Genomic DNA, 20,332 nt, shown 5'->3' on the forward strand with positions numbered 1-20,332 from the left:
TTTTTTATGGTTTTTTTTGGGGGGGGGAACAGCAAAACAAACAAAATGTGGTTGAACACATTTTTTCTTCTGGAATCGAAATAGGAGACGTTGATAAACAACTCAACATATTAATCGGAGAAAGAAGGCTGCCTGCTGCAGGCTCATAGAAGTTGTTAATGGTTCAGAGTGACTTCCCTAGGATTAAAAAACAAACAAACAAACAAACAAACAAACAAAGAGTAATTATTTCAACTTTTCTTTCTGTGTAGAGAAACTCTGAATGTTTTTTGTTGGTTAGTTGGTTGGTTGGCATGTGTTTTACTGTAGATTCCCTTCAGACTGTAAAAATCTGTTTGTCAGGAACTGAGTGACTTTAGCTCTTGCAACAGAAGCTGTGTCACTGTAGCACTGAATCTTGGCATGGCCTGAGTTAGTTCAAATGTGGCATTGTGGTAATACAACTCCACTGCTTTTTATGATAATACCTTTTTTTGTGCCTCCAGTCAATGCAACTGAGGTCAATGCTAAATCTTCAGTATACTCAGTATAATAGAAAAGTGGAACTTTATTTTCTACATACATACTGTTGTTGTATTTTATTGAGAAAAAAAAATCAAAGTAAACTAATGTTTCGGAACCTAAATGAAATGAAACTTAACTGACGACAGATGATTCAGAAAGAAGAGATGAACAAGAAACATGTAAGGATTGTTTCTGGAACTCCTGTGGTTCCCAGGTCTTGAGTCAGAACAGCAATTTAGTTTTGGCAGGCAGATACAGTTTCTGTGCATGTATAAGGTGAACTAAATCATTCAACGCTACTACATGTAAGTGGTTGAGTGAGCAACTTCAAGGACAAAGACTGCAAAGGCTTGTCACCTTCTTGTTTACATTATAGCCAATAATCTTGAATATCACCAAATGATATTGCCCTGTCTCTGAAATCTCCCACAATCCTTGTCCTGAAACCACTTGTGACGATATGTTTCGGCAGTGAACAAGAGCAGAGAAAAAAAATTTGTAACATGTAAAAGTATGGCAATGAATAAAAACATCGTTTCCACGAATCTGTTAGAGAGGTGCATGATTAGTTGCATTTTTTAGAGTCTACCAGACACATACTTTGATCAAAATTTCTCCTTGATCTATGTTTTTATAAGTCTCTCCATTATCCAGTAAGGACTGAGTTCAAGATACAGGCTTCCTATTCAACTGAATACGAATAGGATTTCTACCTCCTACTCTGATGCCCACCTTCATTAAACTTTGTGGAATTTGGCATCTGAGATTTTTACCCCTTCTTTCAGTTTTAGTGAAAACTCATAAAGAATTTCAAACATTATTTCAGGAGAGACTGGAAGTAGGCAGATGGAAACAAATATTTCCAAATAAAAAAAGCTGGGGAGGGACTTTTTATATAGGTGTGTAGTGACAGGACAAACAAAATAGTTTTAAACGGAAAGAGGATAGATTTAGATTAGGTATTAGGAAGAAATTCTTTACTGTGAGGGTGGTGAGACACTGAAACAGTTGCCCAGAGTGGTTGTGAATGCTCCTCCCTGGAAGCGTTCAAGGCCAGGCTGGATGGGACTTTGAGCAACCTTGTCTAGAGGTAGGTGTCTTGGCGTGTAGCAGGGGAGTTGGAACTAGATGATCTTGAATGTCCCTTCCCACCCAAATTACACTTTGATTCTATGGTTCTATGACTAGAAGGTGTTCTAAGCAAGTTTGCTGATAATAATGAATGAAAAGCTGTTGACTCTGTTGAGGGTGGAGAGGCTTTGTAGAGAGATCAAGACAAATTAGAGAGCTGGGAAATCATCAACCGTCTGAAATTTAACAACAAGAAGTGCCAGATTCTGTACCTGGGATGAGGAAATCCTGGCTGTATGTACAAACTGGGGAGCAGCCACACTGAAAAGGATCTGGGGTCTATTTTGACAGCAACTTGAACATGATTCAACAGTGTGCCCTGCCAGTTAGTATGTCAGCTGCATCAAACATGGGTGTCATTGCTAGCTAGTTGAGGGAAAAGATAGTCCCACTCTACACTGCACTGGTACAGTCTTACCTTGAGCACTGAGTGCACATATGGGTGCCACAATATAAAGACCAAGACTCTTAGAGAGTCCAAAGGAGTGCTACAGAAATGGTGAAAAGTCTGAAAGGAAAGACGTATTATGGGAGCAGCTGAAGTCCCCTGGTTTGTTCAGCCCAGAGCAGAGGAGCTGAGGTAGCGTGATGGTAGCTGCAGCTCCTCACATGGAGCAGAGGGGCTGCGCTGAGCTCTGCTCCCTGTGACAGCAACAGGGCCTGAGAGAAGGGCATGGAGCTGGGTCAGGGGAGGGGCAGGGAGGATGTTGAGAAGGCTGAGGTCCTCAATGCCTTCTTTACATCTGCCTTTGATAGGCAGATCAGTTATCCTCAGGGCACTTCAGCCCTGATCTGGAAGCCTGGGATGCTACACAGAATACACCCCGGTTAGACAGTTAGAGAGCTCCTCCTCCATCTGAACTGTCACAAGCCCTGGGGATCGGACGGGGCTCCAGCCTAGAGTGCTGAGGGAGTTGGCGGGGGTGACTGCAGAGCCACTCTCCACCATCTACCAGCACCCCTGATTATCTGGAGAGGTCCCAGAGGATTGACTCCCATCTACAGGAAGGGCAGTAAGGAGGATCTGGGGAACTACATGCCTGTCAGCCTGACCTCAGTACCAGGGAAAGTTATGGAGCACATCATCTTGGATGAGATCACATGGCACGCGTGTGGCATCCAGGGGATCAGGCCCAGCCAGCATGCATTCATCAAAGGTAGGTCATGCTTGACCAAGCTTCTACAACTGGGTGACCAGACTGGTAGACAAGGGAAAGGCTGAAGATGTTGCCTACCTACACTTCAGCAAAGCCTTTGACACAGTCTCCCACAGGCTTCTCCCGGGGAAACTGGCTGCCATGGGCCTGGACAGGTTACCCTTCTTTGGGTAAGGAACTGGCTAGAGGGCCATGCTCAACGAGCAGTGGTTAATGGAGTTAAGTCCAGCTGGTGACCCGTTACAAGTGGTGTCCCCCAGGAGTCGGTACTGGGGCCCATCTTGATTGATATCTTTACTGATGACCTAGATGAAGAGATTGAGCGTACCCTCAGTAAGTTTGCAGATGACACCAAGCTGGGAGGTGGTGTCGATCTGCCTAAGGGTAGGAAGGCCCTTCAGAGGGATCTAGATAAGCTGGAATGCTGGGCTGAGGTGAATGGGATGAGGTTCAGCAAGACCAAGTGTCGGGTCCTGCACTTTGGCCACAACAACCCCATGTAGCGCTATAGGCTTGGGGCAGAGTGGCTGGATGACTGTGAAGAGGAAAGGGACCTGGTGGTGCTGGTTGATGCTTGGCTGAACATGAGCCAACAGTGTGCCCAGGTGGCCAAGAGGGCCAACGGCATCCTGGCCTGCATTAGAAACAGTGTGGCCAGCAGGAGCAGAGAGGTGATCATCCCCTGTACTCAGCACTGGTGAGGCCGCACCTCGAGTATTGTGTTCAGTTTTGGGCCCCTCACTACAAGAAAGACATTGAGGCCCTGGAACGTGTCCAGAGAAGGGCGAAGAAACTGGTGAGGGGTCTGGAGCACAAATCTTATGAGGAGCGGCTGAAGGAGCTGGGCTTGTTCAGTCTGGAGAAGAGGAGGCTCAGGGGAGACCTCATTGCACTCTACATCTTCCTGAAGGGAGGCTGTGATGAGGTGGGGTCTGGCCTCTTCTTCCAGGCAACAAACAGGACCTGAGGAAATGGCCACAAGTTGCGCCAGAGGAGATTTAGATTAGACATAAGGAAAATCTTTTTCTCTCAGAGAGTGGTCAGGCACTGGAATGGCTGCCCAGGGAGGTGGTGGAGTCGCCATCACCGGCAGCGTTCAAGAGGCGTCTGGGTGAGGAGCTGCGAGATGTGGTTTAGTAGCTTGTGGTAGCAATGGTAATGGGAGGATGGTTGGACTAGGTGATCTTGTAGGTCCTTTCCAACCTTGTGATTCCATGATTCTATGTTAGGGAAAGGTTCTTCACTAGAGGGCAGTGGGCATGGAGCAGGCTGCCTGGGACAGCGGGCATTGCCCTTAGCTGCCAGAGTTCAGGAAGTGCTTGATCCACGCAGTCAGACTGTGAATTTTGGGTGGTCCAGCATGGAGCGAGGAGTTGACTTTGGTGATCCTTACAGGTCCCTTCCAACTTGGGTTACTCTTTGATTCTAGAATTCTATGCTTCTAACCCATAACCAATACTTAGGCATCTTCACAGATGCCTGCGTGGGCACACCGCACTGCTAACTGTATTCAAGATAACAGCAAGGCCCTCTTTTGTGCTCTTTCCCAGTTTAGCAAGGTGGGTTACCCTGGCAGTCTCAGTGAAGTATCAGTGCTGACAATAATAGTACTAAAACTCCCGCCCCTCATACCGGCACCCCTTTACTCCTGAAGGAACATTTCAGTGATTCTACTCCTTCTGTCAAAAAGCTTCCAGTGCTAGCGCTACGAAAGGCCGAGACAAAAGCCACCCGCAGCCGTGTGGCGGCCTTTCTACGACCTGGGAGAGGCTCTTCAGGAAGGGAACAAAGACAAAGCAGCCGACCCCTACCGGCCAAGGCCCTGGGGACGCTAAAGACCAGACGCGCCCCCCGCCCAGCACGGCCTGCGGGCGAGAGGCGGGGCGCTACGGCTCCTTACTCGCGCCCCGCCTCGCGCGCTGACGGAACGACGCTGCCCGACTCCGGCGCGCAGGCGCTGGTTTAGCCGTTGCCGGCGGCTCGGATGCGTGTTATTTTGTGGTCGTCGCCGGCGTTTGCGTCGTGTCAGTTCCCACTGACTGCCTGGGTCTCTCTCTCCGCAGCGAGCCATGTCCTCTCCCAGGAGCGCCTCCCCGCAGCAGCACGACGGGGCCGCAGGGTACGCCTCTGCCTTCGCGTCTGCACGCTCGGCCGCTTCCTCCTCCGCGTCGGGCCGCGGCAAGACGTTGGCGGATGCCCGCGTCTCCGAGGAACTGGAGATCGCGTTGGACCTGGCGCTGGAGCGGTTCTTGTGCAGCGATGATCAAGGTGGGGTTCTGGTGGAGGTGTCGTGTCCGCGGGGCGCGGGCCCAAGCCTGCGGGCGGCAGCATTGGTTCGCGTCTGCGCGGGTGCGGTGTCTCGAGTTGCCGCCGTCCTGCGGCGGGAGGACGTAAAGATGAGGGGCTCTGAGAACTCGCGCCTTCGAGGTAGTGTGGTGTAGGTGCTACGTTTGTTTTCTTCGTTATCTTTGCAGAGATGGCGTTTCCTTCGTCTTTTACTTCTACCGAAAGAGCCTATGTTCACCGGTTGTGCCAGTCTCTTGGTTTGATATCTAAAAGTAAAGGGTGAGTTGGCATCCAGTCTTGTTTGCTGCAAATGTGTGGAAACTTAACTGTAAAATGCTGCACCTAATCTAGTGTATCCTGCATTGTTACAGGGCACAGTAAGCCTGGAGGAAATATGGGATGTTTATTTGCACTAAGTTATCAAAGCTCCTGGCATGCTTTTTTTGAGGTGGCTTGTCTTGTGGAGTTTGTAAAGTTCTCACGCAGGACTGCTCTGTGTTACCTGTGCCACTGTTACGTCCGAGAGTTTTAGATAGTGCGTGACTACGTGTTGGATAAAATGCAGCATAGAACAGTCTTCCAGAAGAGAGGAAAGGGCTCATAGGCAGGTGTCAATATGTGGCATTTTCCCCCCTTTCATTTTGCCTTCCTGTGATCTTTTGAAGAAGAAATTGATATTTATTGACCACATGAACTTATATGTAAGTGCTGAGAATCCAGTGGCCGAGGAAACTAAGGTGGAAAAGCAATGGAAAAGGGAAAGATGCCCAGGAAGAACCTGGGTAGAGGAAGTGTCATGTCATACCTGACATCTGTATGTGCAAGCTGCCGTCAAACCGTAGTATTGCTGGCTGTTTCTTATTTTCGGTGTTACTGCCTGATCCTTCTTAATGGTGTGTAAAATGCTGATTTTTGGAGCTGCGTCAGGGAGAGCAGACTTAACTTGTGCAAGATTAACTTATTTCTAATTAGTGAGAGAGTAAGAAAGGGAAAACTAAAACTGAAAATCCTTTTCCTGCACGTTATTCTTCCCTGACTCAACTTCAGTGTTGGTTTCAATTCTTCTTCCTCCTCCGCTCGAGCAAATCATGTGAATAGAGAATGAAGGCTGCTTTGTCTCCGCCGTTCCTCCATGGTTGCTTGCTGCTCCTGCTCCACATGGGGTTCCTCCCATGGGATGCCATCCTTCCTGAATTGGTCCTGGGTGGCCTTCCGCCAGGCTGCAGCTCCTCAAGCACTGCTCGGCCATGGGCTTGTTCAGGGCCTGGAGCCCCTCCTGCACTGACCTTGGTACCTTTGGGGCTGTTTCTCTTAGATTTCTCGCTCTCTCCCAGCTGCTGTTGTGCAGCAGTTTTCCTTCTGTGTAATCCCCTGTCCCAGAGCACAGTCAGCAGCAGTCATGGCTCGGCTCTGGAGCTGGCTCTGATCTGACTTGGCACAGCTGCTGGTTCTGCTCACAGAAGCCCCCTGCTGCCAAAACCTAGCTGCGTAAACCCAGTACAGTAGTAAGATATCTGTTTACATATGACTGTGTTCTGGGTATCTGTACAGAGGCAATTAAGAGAAGGACTGGATCTGTGCGGGGTAGAGGTAACTTTCCCTGTGGCAGCCCATGTGGTGTTCTGCTCGACGCCTGTGACTAGAGCAGGATTGGGCAGTGCTGCTGTGGGATTGCACTAGCAGATTACAAAGGCTCTCTCCAACTGGCAGACTTGTGGTGGGCAAAAGGACTGAGAATTGCCTTGTCCCTGCTCCAGCAAAGGCACCATGCATGTGGGAGGCGATGAAGTCATCTTGTGGAAGGGGCTGGGGAAGGCAGGTTGCTCCTGCCTTGTGAAAAGGCAAACCCTTTTGGGGCACTGTCTTTGCTTTTGCTTCCCTTGGTGGATGATGTGGAAGGATGGGGACATGAGATGTGTGCGTCATGGAGCCTTGAGAGAAACAAATGTGTTTTCTGAGTTAGGTGTTGTAGGAAGGCACTGAAGAGCTGGTGACAAGAGCTGGTGACTTTGCAGGGAACCAGGTGGGTGTAGCAATGAGTTAAGTTAAGCTGGTGTTGACATTTAGAAATCCAATGCGCTGTTGCTGCTGAGGCAGTATGTTGATGGACGAGGCCTGAGTCATTGCTAGTTCTGCGGACATTTTGAGAGAGGCCCACTGAATGGGAATATTGTATGCGTGTATTAGTTAACAGGCAGGGAACAACGGTGAAGAAAAAGGTAAATCTTTATGTGGGAAGTAAGGATGATCAGAGGATAGAGATGTCCTAAGTGAGGTCTGTTCAACGTGTGGGGTGCTTGTGGCCCGGGACAGCTAGTAATGTGGCCCTATGTGATTGTAAACATTTAACATTGTTATTTTTAGCAGTATTTTCATGAGCGATATTTCCTGATGGAGCTGGTAAGAAAGTGTAAAAGGGGATGCGTCACGCTAGACCTGCTGTTTGCAAAGAGACAATGAGTGGTGGAAGATGCGGAGGTTGGTAGGTGTCTTGTGCAGAATGACCTTAAAATGGTAGAGATGTTGATTCTTGGTGAAGCCAGGAGAGGGACCAGTAGAACTGCTGCCTTGGACTTCCAGAGGGTGAACTTGGAACTGTTCAGGGTACTGATAGAAAGGGATGCTTGGGATTCAGTCCCGAAGGGTGAAGGGGTCTGTGTAGGTTGGCTGCTCTTCAAGAAGGAAATCTTGAAGGTGCAGGAGCAGGCTGCCATTGCCACAAGATGAACCAGTGGGGAAGAAGGCAAGCATGGATGAACAGGGAGCTTTTCCTGAAGCTCCAGGAGAAAAAGAGAATCTACCCCCTGCAGAAGAAAAAGAAGGACAACTCTATGAGAGAACAAAGACGTTGTTAGGATGTGCAGCGAGAGAAGTAGAAAGGCAAAAGCCCAGCTTGAACTCAACTTGGCTGCTGGGGTAAAGGAGAACAAAAAACTTTTTTCCACAAGTACATTGACAGTAAGAGGGGGCTAAGGAGAATCTCCGTCGTTTAGTGGATGCAGCAGGGATTTGTGAGCATTGAAGAAAAGGAAAAGACTGAGGTTCTCAGTGTCTTCTTTACATATGTTATTAGAGTCAGACCAATTATCCTCGTGGTGCTCTGCCTTCTGACCTGGGAGTCTCAGATGAGGAGCAGGATAAAGTGTCCACAATTCAGGTGGAAACAACTAGAGACCAGCTGTCCCACCTGGACTGTTGCAAGTCCATGAGGCTGGATGGGATTCATGCGAGGGTGCTGAGGGAGCTGGCAGAGATGACAACCAAGCCACTTTCCATCATCTGACAGCATTCCTGGCCTACAGGAGATGCTCCAGAGGACTGGAGGCGTGCCAGCGTGACTCCCACGTACAAGAAGGGTCATAAGGAGGATCCGGGAAAGTACAGGCTTATCAGCCTGACCTCTGTGCCAGGAAAGGTTATGGAGCAGATCACACAGGGACTGCACAGCACGTGTGGGACAGCCCGGGGATCATGCTTAGCCATCATGGGTTCCTGAAAGGCAGGTCCTGCTTGACCAATCCGATCTCTTTCTGTGATTGAGCGACCTACCTGGTGGATGAGAGGAAGGCTATTGATGTAGTCTGCCTAGGCTTCATCGAAGCATTTGGTATGGTCTCCCTCAGTATTCTTCTGGAGAAGCTGGCAGCTCATGGTCTGTCCAGGTACGCTGTTTGCTGGATGGCTGATGTCACAGAGTGGTGGTGAATGGAGTTAAATTCAGCTGGTGACCAGTCGTGAGCGTTAGCAGGGGGTTGGTATTTTGTGTCATTATTGGTGACCTGGCTGAGGGCCCTGAATGCACGCTCAGTAGGTTTGCAGATGACAGCAGGTTGAGAGGAAGCGTTGATCTGCCTGGGGGTAGGAATGGCCTACAGAGGGACCTGGACAGCTGGGCTGAAGTCGATGGGCTGAAGTACAAGACCAAGTGCTGGGTTCTGCAGACAGCGGTGCAGACTTGGGGCAGAGTTGTTGGGAGACTGTGTAGAGGAAAGGGACCTGAGGGTATTGGTTGACACTTTGCTGAACTTGAGCCAGCAGTGTGCGCAGATGGGCAAAGAAGCCAATGGCATCCTGGCTTGTATCAGAAGTAGTGTTGCCAACAGTGGAGCAGGGAAGGGATCATCCCTCTGTAATCAGCGCTGGCGATGCCGTACCTTGTGTTCATTTTTGGACCCCTCACTGCAAGAAAAACCTTGAGGCCCCTGGAGTGTGTTCAGAGAAGAAGAGTGAAGCTGGTGAGGGGTCTGGAGCACAACTCTTATGAGGAGTGTCTGAAGGAGCTGGAACTGTTCAGTCTGGGGAAGAGAAGGTTCGGGAGAGGCATTATTGCTCTCTATAAGAATTGAAGGGAGGTTGTGTTGAGGTGGAAGTTGTCCTGTTCTCCTATGTAACTGATGACAGGACTAGAGGGAATGGCCTGAAGTTGTTCTAGGGGGATTCAGTTTGGCTGTGGGGAAAACCTTTCTGAAAGCGTGGTCAGGCATGGGGCTGGACTGCCCAAAGAGGTGGTGAAGTCGTCAGTCGTGGAGTTGTTGAGGAAACATTTGGCTGTTGTACCGGAGGGCACGACTTAGTGGGAAATCTTGGTGATAGATGGGCAGTTGGACTGTATGATCTTGGAAGTCTTTTCCAACCTTGATGCTTCAAATGATTCTGAGTTGGCTTCGCGCAGTTCAACTGCAGGTTGCATATCTTGGCTTTTCATTTTTTGTAATTAAACTGCCCTTAATTCCAACCCATCCCTCTTGTTGTTTTGAACAGTGAGAGTGAGTGAAGTGTGATGGGGTTTAACTTGCCGTCAGTTTGAAATCTCTGCAGATGTCTTTTAGGTTTGCTGGATATGAAGTTACTTTAGAAAGTATGTTTCTGGATTTGTTTAAGGCTTGGCATATTCATAGAGGGCTGCTTGTTTTTCTGTTACTTCTACTCAGTGATTTTTTTTTTTTGTCTCTTACATGTTTCTGTAAATCAATTCTGTATAATATCTCTCAGTATTGATTGATACAGTGATTGATGGGGCTTGCTATCTTATAGACTGTGAACATAGCAGTCAGTGTTTAAAAGGAAGTTAGCAAAACAGTATGACGTTATGAGACTGTGAGGTTGTGCTGAGCACAGGCACCCCAGTTATGCAGTATGTCATGCTGTCTTATGGTAATAGTGAGTGGTTTTGCTGTTGCATACTGAAAGCCCTTTTCTTAGAAGTGTTATGCGTAAGATGCTATTTGGACATTTGTTTATTGTGTTTTATTTGAAACTAATCTGAGAGCTGTTTTGAAACACTTTCAGTCAAAGATCTTTACAAAGAATTGAAGAGATTACTTATTTAGAACTTTTTCTCTCTCAGGAAAGGATCGAGTCGATACCTAACTGTCAGGAAAAAGAATGGATCGCAAGTAGCTCATGCAGAAATGACTTGTTGTTTGACTCCCAGAACGAAACAGGCTGTTCACAGTTTAATTCAAAGATTTCCTCTCACAAAGAAAGAACGAATAGAACTTCTGCCAAAGAAGCAGCGAGGAAATGCATTTGCTGTTGAAACTGGTACGTGCTGTATGTGATTTGAGCATCAATACTGCTTACGGAAAACAAACAACCACAACAGATAACAAACACCACAACCAAACTGCACACAAAAAGTTTTTTTCACCCTTAATTCTTAATGTGGCATGTTTTCAAACTGGTTTCATGAGGAAGTGTAACTTGGGCATTAATGCCACTCATACTTGAATGTCTTGCCTGTGCTAAGTTACTTTTGAATCTAGCCAGTTCAACACAGATGTACTTGAAAGGACATTTTTCGTATGTGGGAGCTCCTGCATGTTCTGTGAAGTGGAGCTGAAGAGAGAAATGCTATCAAGGTCACTGTATAAGAACAGCCTGTGTGAATGTAAGGCTGTTTGTTCTGCTTGTGGAAAGTCCTGTTTTTGATAAAATGAGAAATTCTGTTTTGTTTTGTCTTCTGGCAGTAGACGTGATGCCTCAGAATTTACTGTTCAGACTTGTTGATTTCCAGAACATGAAAGAGTTTGTCAGAAGGCATACTTCTGATGTTTTCTGTCATTAAAGAGAATCTTTGAATAAGATGTTTGCCTTAACGGCCTTACATGAAGGTTTTGTTATGTTTCTGTGCACAAAGATGGGTGCAGTGCACAGAAAACAGGTCTTCCGTTATTCTCTTTTTCACTGGTTTGTGCTCAGAGTGCTTCCTCTTCTAGTTCTCTTTATATGATGTTTCAGTTTCCCAGCAGGTTAGCTATTTGGGTATTCAGGTCTTTTGAACTGTGAGGCTATGTCTGTCTTGGTAAGGCAATACTTCTTGCAATTAAGTATGTATGTCTGTTAATCGTGTTATGAATATGTCATTGAATTTACAACAAGCTTTTAATTCTTCTGGAACAAAAAAAAAAAAAAAGGAATTTTAGAATTTGAAGTAGCTCTGAAGAGTTGCAGCTGCTATGAATGCTTAAGTCTTGCTTTCTATTAAGTGGTAGTGTGCTGTCTACGCGTGGGGGTCTAGATCAGTCTTACTGACTAGAACGTCATGTAAAATAAGACTGACTTGAATGAGGTAATACAAGGCACAGAGAATGTGGAGGAGTGGATGTGAATCACAGTCAAGTTTTTTTTTCCCCTCTGAACTTGTTAACAAACCTGTGAGGAGTAGGAAGGGACCTCTGGAGATCATGTAGTCCAACGCCACTTGTAAATCACCCCTCTTTTTAATCCGCCCCATGCTACCATTGGCCTTCTTTGCCACAGGGACACTCTTCTGGCTCACCGTTGGCCTGTTGTCCACCAGGACATCCGTGTCCTTTGCAGAACTCCCTTCCAGCATTTCAGCTCCTGATTATACATACAGTTACACCCCCCCCCAGCTATAGCACTCTTTGCTTGCCCACGTTGAACTTCATAAGGTTCCTTTCTGCCCAACTTTTCAGCCCATCCAGGTCTCACTGAATGGCAGCACAGCCTTCTGGTGTGTCAGTCACGCTTCCCAACGTAGTATCATCAGTCTTGCTCAGGCTGCATTTTATCCCTTTTCCAGGTCATTGATAAAGGCCGCGGAGAAGACTGGATGCAGGATTGCAAGAGAATCCCCTATAGCTATACTGAGAAAACTCCCATTTTCCAGTTGGGGTTTCTTAAGAGTTCTGTTCATTTAAGTCTACAGTGAATATTTCTAGGCAAACTGTGGAGTGTAGATGTGATCAAAAGCCAAGAAAATAAGTCTGGATTTGTTCAAAATGTGTTTGGAAGTTGTAATTCCTTTGAACGGTATCTGTTTCAAACACCATAGCAGAACACAGTATTATGAATATTTCTTGTAAATATGCGATGGGTTCCTCGCTTCATGGGAGGATGCGTGCCAAGTCAGAAATGTTCATTTCTGTGATAGCTAAGTGATATTGCGTGTGTAGCAGTTCCTTTGTATCTATGGCTAAGTTGTCCTGTTCTCTCCACAGAAAACAAAGAAGTTGGGAAGACGAGCGGAAGGCTTAGCAGTGGTATTCCTCAAGTCCCGCTGAAAAGAGGGGAGTCGGAATATGACTCCTTTAGGCAGTCATTGCCAGTTTTTGAAAAGAAGGAGGAAATTGTCAAAATAATAAAGGAAAATAAAGTTGTTCTCATTGTAGGAGAGACTGGATCAGGAAAAACCACTCAAGTATGCTTTTTATTAAAGTAAAAGATGTCAGTGTTGATGTGAAACTAATGCGATTTTAGAAGATGTTTATGTAATAAGGGACTTAATTTTGCTAATTTTTAGACTGTTGTTTTCCTGTAGAGTGAGGTGTTGTATTTGAAATGCATGGGAGTGAATTACAACAGCAAGTCAGCAGATAGTTATTGAAAATATAAGGTTCTGCATAATTTTCTGATGAAATTCTAGCTTTTCCCTGGCCTAATTTATGTTATTTAAAATAATGGATCTGTTATTGTGTTTAGTTGTTTTTCTTCTAAAGCCAGTTCTGTATTTAGTCTCAAGAGTAGAATATTGTAAATTTACAGTTTTGCTATTTGTATAATATTGAGATAGAATTAAGTTGCTTCACTATTTAAGAAGAAAAACCTCAACACCTATTGCTTCATGCAGCTAACAAGTATTTTGAAACCCTTTTTTATAGATTCCTCAGTTCCTTCTTGATGACTGCTACGAAAATGGAATTCCCTGTCGTATGTTTTGCACTCAGCCAAGACGTTTGGCAGTTATTGCTGTGGCTGAAAGAGTAGCAGCAGAAAGAAGGGAAAAGGTTGGCCAGACAGTTGGCTATCAGCTCCTATTAGAAAGCAGGTACTAACAACATTTCCTTTAAGGCAGCTGACCTTGTTTTCACATGTATGTTAAAGCTACAGTATTTTGGGGTAATTTTTATTTGCTGATGAATTTATTTAAACATGAATCCTGCATCTGAAGTTTTGGAATGTAAGCACTAGAATTCTGTGGTGTTCTCTGCGAATAAGGGCAGTTTGAGAACACACAGTGTTGTTGAATTACTTGGTGAGTAACTGTAATCTAATTCCAGTTCTGGTGAGTAGCTGATCAATCCTTTAGTTTTTCATACGTGTGGAAAAGGTAACGTGCGTGTGTTTGAATGCTGCAAGTCTGAAGCATCTTCATGAACTGTTCAATAGGGTTTCTCCAAGGACACTGTTAACGTTTTGCACAAATGGCATACTGCTTCGCATGCTGATGGCAGGAGACAGTGCTCTATCAACAGTAACACATGTTATTGTGGTAAGAATCCTGTTAAATTTCATGTAAGGTGAAGCGATACGTATTGCTTTTGAAATTGGTTTTCCTAATTAAGCATATGAAGTGTTTTTCTTTGGGCAGAATCTGTTTTTTTTTTTCCTGTACGTACTGATTTTTTTTCTCTTGGAATGTGTACTTTTTTGGTTAAAGTATCTTATTTTTGTGCTAATTATAGCATTTAGTTCTAGGATGATGTTGTGAAGGACAGGTGTCTAAACATTTCTGTAGGGTTTTTTTGTCATACAATAGAGAAGCTGCAGGCATTTGTGTATGTGACTCATTGTGCATCTGTCAGAATTTCTTGTATCGTGTACTTATTTTTGCAGTACCAGTTCAGCATCCACTTGTTAACACAGAGGTTTTCAAAATGAGGCGTAGTGTTATTTCTGTCATGGGGACTGAGAACTCAGTGGAATCAGAGTATGTAATCACCTTGAACAATTGCTCCACTGCTGAAAACATAAACATCAAAATAATTGTATCTGCTCACCTGTCTACTGAAGTAAAAGGCTGTTTCATGTTCTTGCTTTCACCTTAAAAAGTTCTTGGCTTCCTGTCTGATAAATTCTTGATGTGTGAGAAAACAAAACTCACCAAGTAAATAATTGCTGTAATCAATTATTACCAACCAAATGCCTTAACTTATGTTAAGCTTTGTACGTGACTTAATGGACCTAAGCAACCAGATTTATTTTCTTATTATGTGATACTATATTGGTTTAAGTGCTTCAACTTTGAAGAGTTGATGAAAATAAGATTTGTGGGAACTGTGGTTCTTGTCAGTATCTCAGAGATGATAATTCTTCAGGAGAATTAGTAAAGTTTCAGAAATGCACTTCATAGAATCATAGAAGGGTCTGAGTTGGAAGCAACCTTTAAGATCATCTCGGGTCATTCAGCCTCTGAAATGAAGTTATCTCTTCCTTGTTCATTAACAGCACAGCCTGCTCCAGTATTTTTGTGAAGCTTTGAGGAAGTTTTTTACTCGAATACTTTCTTCTTAAAAAGCGCTTGGTTGAACTGGGTTAGAATTCTACTTTTTAATGCATCTTCAGTGAACCTACGAACGATAAATTGTAGTTTTAAAATTCCTGTTTGTGAATGTTTATCTACTGGTTTCTTTTTGCCTTTTGTTTTAGGATGAAGTACATGAGAGGGATCGATTCAGTGATTTCTTGTTAATAAAACTGCGAGATATATTGCAAAACCAGACTAATTTAAAACTAATCATTTCTAGTGCTGCTCTAGATGCGAATCTCTTTATTGAGTATTTTGGAAGTTGCCCAGTAATACACAGTAAGTATTTGTGAACTCCTGGATCTGAATATACCTGTATACCGCTGTCAGTGCTGTTGATCTGGACGAGGTAACATGGACACTGAGTGAGAATCAGAAAATGCTTGTTATTTTTGCTTTTTTTAAGTTTACTGTTGCTTTTTTTTTTTTTTTTTTTTTTTTTTAACATCTGTTTGCAACTATTTCAGAATGAGGTATTTTGTTGCTGGAAGCAGTGTAAGTGCAGAGATGCCTTGTCTCCTGACAGTCAGCTCAAGAAAAGGAGAAGTTCTTAATGTACTGATCTGCAGGATGAGAAAGTCCTTGAGGGCTGCAAGAGTACAATACACTTCAACTAATTCCAACAAGTTCTAGTTTTTCAGGCTTCATAGATGGGTGTTTGTTACTGGCTAAAGCACAGATGCCTGTACCTAGTCACTTCAAAAATGCAGACCTAGGCAGTTTGTTTTTCTCCTGTTTTGATCACATGATTTCAAAGGCAATTGTCAACTGTTAGTCCTGGTAAAATTTGAGAAAAGATGTGATAGTTTATGTTTGGGTTTGGTAATCTGTAGTTAGATTACATTCAAGTGTAGAAAAGTTACCTTTATTTTAATAGCTGATTTGATGGATTTTTAGTAAAGGTAAGGTGTGGGAGATGTGGGTTTTTTCCATGTTTTTCCACATTCCTGGCTTGCAGGCCTTCTGCATGAGTGACCTGCTTCTTTTGATTTTTCAACAATAAAGTCCTTGTATTATACGTAAGTACATACAGTTATTCCTGAAGGAGGGAGAGGTTCTGAGTAATTTAAACTCAGCTATGGCAAATGTCTAGCTAAAGGACCAGGAATCTAGAGAATTTTTTTCTTGTGAAAAGGGACCCTGTCATGCCTTTTAGAACGGCTTAGAAAACAGTGATATTGAAAAAGAAATAGGGGTTGGTTCTCAGGAGACAAAGACAGTTTGGATTGCCTGGCTGGTCAGGCCTTACTCAGCAAAGAAGGGCTGAGGTAACTGAAGAAACTGAAAAGCTGTGTATGTGTCTTGAGCAAAGCATTTGTACACAAAGTGACAAACTTCTTACAGAGTATTGCATTAAAACAATGTTATTATTATGTTGGTAATCCAGGTGATAATCTTACAACAAAAATACTAGTTTTCTTTGTCATTTTGATAGAACTTTGATGAATATTCTGTCAGACATGTAGATCCCTTTCCAGAATGCTCCGAGAGCATTGAAGAGTTTAGTGATACATGTTGTTTTTCACTGAGATTTCCCTTCTTAATCTTATTTTGTTTTGCGGCTCAGCAGTGTTGAGAAAGCAAACTCTCAGGTATTCTTCAAGGATTTTTTTCAAGGAAAGTAATAACTCCTTAAAGTTTCTGCTTTTAATTTCTTAATTGATTTTTTTTTTTAATATTTACAGAGAGTCTTTTTTTAATGGAGATTTTCGGTCAAACTAGGGGATATCTAATTTCATTAGTTATTTGTGCTTGCAGTCCAAGGAAGACCATTTGAAGTTAAAGAGATGTTTTTGGAGGACATTCTACGAAGCACTGGGTACACAAACAAAGAGATGATAAAATACAGAAAGGAGAAGCAGCGAGGTTGGTATACTTCTTAATTGTAAGAGTGGGTACTGAGGCCTATTGAGCATCGAGAACAGTGGAATCGGATGATTCTGTTGTCTTTAATATATACTATGTAATACTATGATTAGATACCAGCAAGTATCTCTAAACTTGCAATGTTGACATTATTGAAGCTGATTGTTCAGTTAAAAAGCCTTTCAACGGGGTATGCTTTTTGCTTTCGTTTTGTAAATGTTTTGCTAATATGATGGTGTAGATTTGCATGTAATTGTTGCCTCCATGAAAAATACAGAACAAGATGATACGATGTTTTGACACTGGGTACAAATTGAATTGCAGGCAGCCGTCCATCCACAGTGCAGGATTTTGTACATCTTGAACAGAAACAGTCCCTGTTAGTAGCATCCAAATGATATTTTTCACCTTACTCTTAGAGCAGACATTTGCAGTCATGCACTTTGTGTGCCATTAATCATAGAACTTATATTGGATTGGTGTCAGCATTCTTGGTTGGATAAAAGAGAATGCTATAGGTAAGCCTGTGGTTTGATTTAACGATTTTTGTAGCTGAAAGCAACAGATGATTAAAAGTGATTCTGATACTGTTTTGATAACGTTGTACACCTTCTAGAAGAAAAGCAGCAAAGCACTCTCACTGAGTGGTGTTCTGCTCAAGAAAGTAGTAGCAACCCAGAATCACGGAGCAGAAAATCTGTTGCAAGTGTATCTGAAGAGTATAATCTGCTGGACAGCAGTGGTGACACAGTTTTTAATGCTCTGGTAAGTTTTTTCTGTGTTGGAAGAAATGTTTTAGGTTTATGTGGTAAATCTTTTAGAAACTTGTTTCTGACGATATTGGGAAAAGAAAGTGCTTAGGTGGTTTGGGGCCGCCTAAGAATTCTGTGTGTGCAGAAGTCTGTGGTATTTGGTGAAGTGCGTCTGGGGTACTGAGGAAGGTGGCAGATGAAATTGCTGCGTGTCATCTTTGAGAAGTCATTATGAAATTCTCAGTGACCGGACGTAAGAAATAGAACCCCCATTATTAAAAAGATGAAGGAAGATCTGTGGAACTACAAGCTACTCATTCTCTGTGCCTGACAAGATTGTAGAGCATATCCTTCTGTAGACTGTATTATAGCACGTGGAAAACAGATTACAGGTGTCAGTCAGTACGTCTTCTCTAAGGGCAAATGGAATTTGGCTACTTGATGGTCTTCTGTAATGGGGATGCAGCATTATTGAAATGTGGAGATGTGAAGTTGATGGGTTGGATACTCAGAATAGAAATGGGCTGGATTTTTTAATTCAGATAGTTGCAGTCAATGGTTTGATGTCCAGGTGGAGAGCAGTGATGAGTATTGACCCTCAAGGGCCTGTATTGGAGCTGATAGTGTTTCACATCTTTGCTGGTTACAAGGAAAGTGGGACTAAGTGCATCTCAGTAAGTTTGTGGGTGAGACAAAACTGAGTGGTGCAGTCAACGTGTTGGAGTGAACATTGCCCTCCAGAGGGATCTTGACAGGCTCAAGAGTTGAGACCGTGGCAGCCTCATGAAATGCAGTAAAGTCAAGGTCCTGCTCTTCAGGTAAGACAATCGCAAAAATGAATACAGGCTGGGTGGAGACTGAATTGAAAGAAGCTCTTCAGAAGCAGTTGTATGGGTATTGGTAGGAGAAAAATGCAGCATTAACAAAAAAAAAGCTCAATTGCAGCCTGCAAAGTCAACCATGCCAACAGAACTGCAATTACATAGGTTATATGCATTCATCATTTGAATGTTCGTACAGTTTCTGCAAAGCACCCACCTATTCTGAGAATTGGTGTGTGTATTGAAGTAGAACACTACGCATGTGCTGTGTTAATATGGGATTCCTGCAGGAGGTCTTTGGTGGCTGTGAGGTTCCACAGGGTGATGGTATATGGTCAAAAACGATCGTGTGCAGGGTAGGTCAGGTGCATATTTGGTCAGTAAAGTTATTTACAAAAATCTGTTTCTGATTATTGTATAGACCTCCCCATGGCTTGTGGAATGTTGAGACTGTTTTTGGGCTCCAGATGTCCTGCTTATCTAAGGAAAGCAAACTTGCCTAGGTAGAGCGTCAGTTTAGTGAGGATTTTGAGGTTATTGCTAGATATTGGAGGGATGAAGACCTGTTGGGATGGGTCCAGAGGCAGCTACAAAGATGAACAGAGGGCTGAAGCACCCCTTTTTCAAACACAGTCTAGGTGAGCTGGGCTTGTTCGTCCTGGAGAAGAAATGGTTACAGTGAGAGCTCAGTGCCTAAAGGGGGCTTACAGGGAAGATGATGGTGGGATTCTATCAAAAAGTGCGGAGTTAGGACGAGGCTTAATGCCTTTAAACTAAAGGAGGACAGATTTAGTTCACACATTAGGAAGAATTTCTTTACTGGGAGAGTGCTGGGGCTGTGTATTGCCCCATCCCTGGAGGAGTTCAAGACTGGGCTGGGTGGGATTTTGGGTAACCTGATGCAGTCAGTGGCAGCCTTGTGCGTGGCTGGGGTATTAGAACTGGATGATCTTTAAAACGCATTCCGTTGCCAAACAGTCTTTTGATATTATTCCTGTAGAGTTTCTAGAAGAAGATTATCATGTTCTACATTTTCTTCCTTTTTTTAGAATTAGGGTAAAGTATTCTCAAATATAGCCAAAGTATGCTCTTTCATTGTGTTGTTTTTAAATAGTTTTTTAGATAAAGTGGTTAGTCTGGTACTGTTTTAAGTACTTGCACAAGATACCACAAATCCATTAGCTCATAACTTAATTCTATATTTCTAGTTGTTTAAAAACTAGATTTCTTAGTACCTCGTCTGTGAGAATAAAGAACAAAAGAACTTCTTGAAGAGACTCATCATTTTCATCTTGTTTTTCAGGTTGAGAGAGATGCAAGTTGTCTTGAACCATGGCTAATAAAAGAAATGGATTCTTGTCTTTCTGACATCTGGTTACATAAAGATGTTGATTCCTTTGCTCAGGTGTTCCATTTCATCTTAACTGAAAACGTCAGTGGTAAGTTGCTTTTGTTCCTCTTGTTGCACGAGGGAAAAAGAAATCACATAGTGACTTGATTTTCTGTTACCACTTTTCAAGTGTTATTTTTTTCTTTCTATTTGCCTACTTGAAAAAGGAATGTATTACGCAATTCGTTAACTGTTCACTTGTTTGTTACTGTACTTGTTTGGAAGTATTGACAGATAGGTTAATACTATTTTAAAAATATTGAATTCATGTGAATTGACTGGTGGATGGGAAGAAATAAAATCTTGTTGGTCTAGATCTTGAAAATCATATTCATGTTTTGTTCAGATGAAAAAAAGTGTATTGTTTTTGCTAATTTGTTTTACTTCTCAGTTGATTATAGGCACAGTGAAACCAGTGCAACTGCACTAATGATAGCTGCAGGGAGAGGCTTTCTAAGTCAAGTAGAGCAATTGATCAGTATGGGAGCAAGTGTCCACTGCAAATCATCCAATGGCTGGTAAAAACAAACAGATGAAGTGAAGGATTTATTTCCCAATATAAACATGAGAACTTAAGACATGTAACAGAACTTTTTAATTCAGTGATTTATCAAAATGCTGTAGGTGGTAGTAAGATTGAATAGTCATAATGA

The 20,332-nt window shown here is 43.4% G+C and overlaps 1 protein-coding gene across 6 annotated transcripts in view; it reads left to right on the forward strand.

Moving 5' to 3' along the window:
* The first annotated feature begins 4,735 nt into the window (after window positions 1-4,735).
* The window catches only part of YTHDC2 (YTH domain containing 2), a 36,621-nt gene continuing 21,024 nt past the window's right edge, over window positions 4,736-20,332 (forward strand). For all 6 annotated transcript variants that reach the window (XR_006171934.1, XR_006171936.1, XR_006171935.1 and 3 more), the window contains exons 1-11: window positions 4,736-5,060; window positions 5,267-5,357; window positions 10,426-10,622; window positions 12,545-12,744; window positions 13,205-13,371; window positions 13,713-13,815; window positions 14,973-15,129; window positions 16,609-16,716; window positions 17,333-17,481; window positions 19,593-19,728; window positions 20,071-20,197. Coding sequence is in view for 3 of the 6 variants with exons in the window: in XM_042838611.1 (XP_042694545.1) it covers window positions 4,862-5,060; window positions 5,267-5,357; window positions 10,426-10,622; window positions 12,545-12,744; window positions 13,205-13,371; window positions 13,713-13,815; window positions 14,973-15,129; window positions 16,609-16,716; window positions 17,333-17,481; window positions 19,593-19,728; window positions 20,071-20,197 (1,634 nt within the window). In the remaining 3 variants the exon portion in view is untranslated. The remainder of the gene's footprint in view (window positions 5,061-5,266; window positions 5,358-10,425; window positions 10,623-12,544; window positions 12,745-13,204; window positions 13,372-13,712; window positions 13,816-14,972; window positions 15,130-16,608; window positions 16,717-17,332; window positions 17,482-19,592; window positions 19,729-20,070; window positions 20,198-20,332) is intronic.

The sequence above is a fragment of the Centrocercus urophasianus genome, unplaced genomic scaffold, assembly GCF_019232065.1.
Source record: "Centrocercus urophasianus isolate 14NV4802_14NV808 unplaced genomic scaffold, USGS_Curo_1.0 seq_861, whole genome shotgun sequence".
NCBI lineage: Eukaryota > Metazoa > Chordata > Aves > Galliformes > Phasianidae > Centrocercus > Centrocercus urophasianus.